The sequence below is a fragment of the Pteropus vampyrus genome, unplaced genomic scaffold (genome assembly GCF_000151845.1).
Source record: "Pteropus vampyrus isolate Shadow unplaced genomic scaffold, Pvam_2.0 Scaffold1000006329, whole genome shotgun sequence".
NCBI lineage: Eukaryota > Metazoa > Chordata > Mammalia > Chiroptera > Pteropodidae > Pteropus > Pteropus vampyrus.
In genome coordinates, this window is record NW_011920731.1 from 1 (window position 1) to 2,844 (window position 2,844).

At 72.1% G+C, this 2,844-nt stretch overlaps 1 protein-coding gene across 1 annotated transcript; it reads right to left on the bottom strand.

Annotated features, from left to right (window-relative positions):
- Nucleotides 1-31: 31 nt before the first annotated feature.
- On the bottom strand, nt 32-1,990 carry ASCL2 (achaete-scute family bHLH transcription factor 2). Its single transcript, XM_023527190.1, has one exon. It carries the CDS (start codon nt 1,141-1,143, stop codon nt 562-564), a length of 582 nt encoding a protein of 193 aa, XP_023382958.1. The 5' UTR covers nt 1,144-1,990; the 3' UTR covers nt 32-561.
- Nucleotides 1,991-2,844: the final 854 nt, after the last annotated feature.

Below are 2,844 nucleotides of genomic sequence, written 5' to 3' on the forward strand. Positions count from 1 at the left end.
CCACCCCCTCCCCGACGAGCGAAGGCGGCGGTTTCGTTTGCTTGGCTGATTTTGGAACTCGAGTCCGTGGGTGCCTCTGCTCTGGTCTGCGGCCCGAGCCAGGGCGGGGGGCGGGGCGGCGCTCGGAGCCGCAGTGAGTCAGGGCTCCGCACCCGCGGACTCATTTCTGCCGCCCGGCCCGGGCGCGCGATTTGCAATGCAAAGTCACCCCGCCTCCCAGCACCCTAATCTGCCCCGGAATCCGCTTGCATTCGGGGCCTCACCCGCCCCAGGGCCGCCCCCCTCCCCCGTCTGCCCCCTCCCTCTTCGGCGGCGGAGCGGCGAGAGGAAGTTTTGCAACCCCGGACAAACAAACGCTGGTCTTGCACAGGCTTGAAAAAGTTTGGGGAAAATGAACAGTGAGCGAAATCAAAGCCATCCCCGGGCCTGGCGCTCGGTTCCGCGGGCTGTTAGGGTGTGAGCGCTGAGGCCTCTCCATCCACGGCCGGCCTCCCGGGCCTCCCCGACCTCCTCCACTCCCTCTCCCCCGTTGCCCTGGGTTTACCTCGCGGCGCGGGGCGCTCAGTAGCCCCCCAACCAGCTGGAGAAGTCGAGCAGCTCGCGCTCCGCGGGGCTGAGTGCGCCCTCGCAGCCGCTGTCGTCCGAAGAGTAGGCGGAGCGCGGGGAGCCGGGCTCTGAGCTGCCCCCGCGGCCGGGGGACGACGAGGAGCAGGAGGGCGAAGCGGCGGCGACGGGGGTCCCGGGCGGCCCGCGGGCCCCGGCGGACGGCACGGCGGGCGCCAGCAGCCCCCCGGCCAGCGCGGCGCGCACGGCATCGTGCTCGGCCAGCAGGCGCTGCAGCGCGCGGATGTACTCCACGGCCGAGCGCAGCGTCTCCACCTTGCTCAGCTTCTTGCTGGCGCCGCCGTGCGGCACGTGTTGCCGCAGAGCCTGGAACCCCAAGTTCACCAGCTTCACGCGGTTGCGCTCGCGCTCGTTGCGCCGCGCCACGGCCGCCGTGCCACCCCCGGTGTCCTCCGCGCACGGCCGCCGCCGCCGGCTACAGCGCAACAGCTCTGGGGACATGGGTCGCCGCCGTGCGACGCAGCCGCTTGGGACGCCAGCAGCGGGGGGCGCGGGCCCCGGCAGCGCGCCGCTGTCCATCGCACCTGCATCCACTCGCCCGGAGCCTCCTCTGAGCCCCCGTACACCGCAGGAAAGTGCAGGCAGAGGAACGAGGGTCGGGCGGCAGGACGACAGTCGCGCCCCAAGGGGGCCTGTGGCACTGTGCCGCCGAGCGACTCCCCAGGGTACGCGTCCCAGGTTGTCTGGGGCCCCGGGACAGCGAGGCGCAAGAGGCCAAGAGATGGCTGGCCGTGCGCGCTGGGGAGCGTGGGGCGCTCGTGTCCCGCGCGTGCGGTCGGACGCTCCCCTGGCCTTCTCGACGCGGCGCAGGCGACTGGTTTTTAAATGTATAGATAACCCTCCTCCGCGCCGCCGCCGCCGCCTTTCTCACGCCCTCCTTCGCTTGCCTCGCCCTCCCGCCACGCTTCGCCCTCCCCCTTTCGCACACTACCTGCAAAGACCAAGTCCGGAGGGCGCCCCCCAGCCCGTCCCTGGAGCACCGTCCGCAGGTCCCCAGTACGCCCACACCCCAGGTGCAGTCTGCAGGTCCGGAGTGGGCCCCCGCTCCCGGCAGGTGCTCAGTGCGCCCCCCAAGACGCAGTACGCAGGTCCCGCGTGCGCACCCCCCACCTCTGGGCACTGTCAGCAGGTCCCCGGGGCGACCCCCGCCTCCCGAGAGCAGTCCGCAGGTCTGCGACCTTCCGGTACGCCCACCCCCACGCGCAGCCCGCTAGTTCCGGGAGCCTCCAGCCGTCGGCACGCGCAGCGCGCGCCATGGAGGGAAGGGCGTGGCCACGGGGACCGCACAGCTACCCCGGAGGCGCGCGAGACCCCCGGTGGCAGCACGCGCCGCGCTGCGCTGCGCTGACTCGCGCCCGGGCCCCCGCGGCTGAGGGGCGGAGGCCGGGGTCTCAGCCAATCGCGGGCCGCCAGTTCGGCCAATCGGGGCGGGCGCGGCCCCACGCCCGGCCCCCCTGAGGAAGCGCGTACGCCGGGCGCGTGGCTCCCGGGAGCGTCCCTAACAAAGCTTGGCTCTCGCAGTGTGCCCCCCCGAGCCCCAACGCCCCGCGCCCGAGGACCGCGGGGACTCCCCCCCACGCCCACCTGTGCCCCGGCCCGCTGCCCACCTGTGATTCCTGCGCCGGGAGTGGGAGAGGGCGACGCAGCCCTTGGGGCAGGGAGGAGTTTGAGGAGTGGTGGAGACGGGGCGCTCTGGGGTGGAGGATTTAGGTTCCTGGAGCGCCTTCCCCCCAACCTCCAACCCACTCTCTGCCTGTGGTTCCCGTGCGCCCTGGGCCTTGGGGAACCTTGCAGCGGAGGGTCTGGAGCTCTGCGGCGACTGCCTCGAACCCGGGGCGGCCGTCCGCCGCCCTCCCGCCCCCGCAGCTCCCCATCTTCCTGCCTTCCCGGTTGCGTTCGCTGCGGCCACTCTCCCGTCGAAGCCTATGAGCTCATCGCCCTCGCTCGGTTTTCCTCCGCGCCATCCCTCTTGGCCTCAGCGACCCACCCCGCCTGGCGCCTCCCTCTCCCACTCGCCGTGAGGGCACTGAGATGGGGCGGGTGGCGGAAGGTCGCTGGGGCAGCAGCCTTTCGCCAGCACAGGCGGGCTCCCCAGGGAGGGTGGGATGTGGAGAGAGTTTCTCTCTGACCAATGGGGGAAATTTTCGAGGTCTGGGAGGGCAGGTACTGCGAAAGCGTGTGCCGAGTGCACCTTTAATGGGACAGTTGGGTCCTGCCGGG

Coding starts and splice junctions, on each gene's coding strand:
- ASCL2 (XM_023527190.1), bottom strand. CDS start 1,143: ATGGACAGCGGCGCGCTGCCGGGGCCCGCGCCCCCCGCTGCTGGCGTC.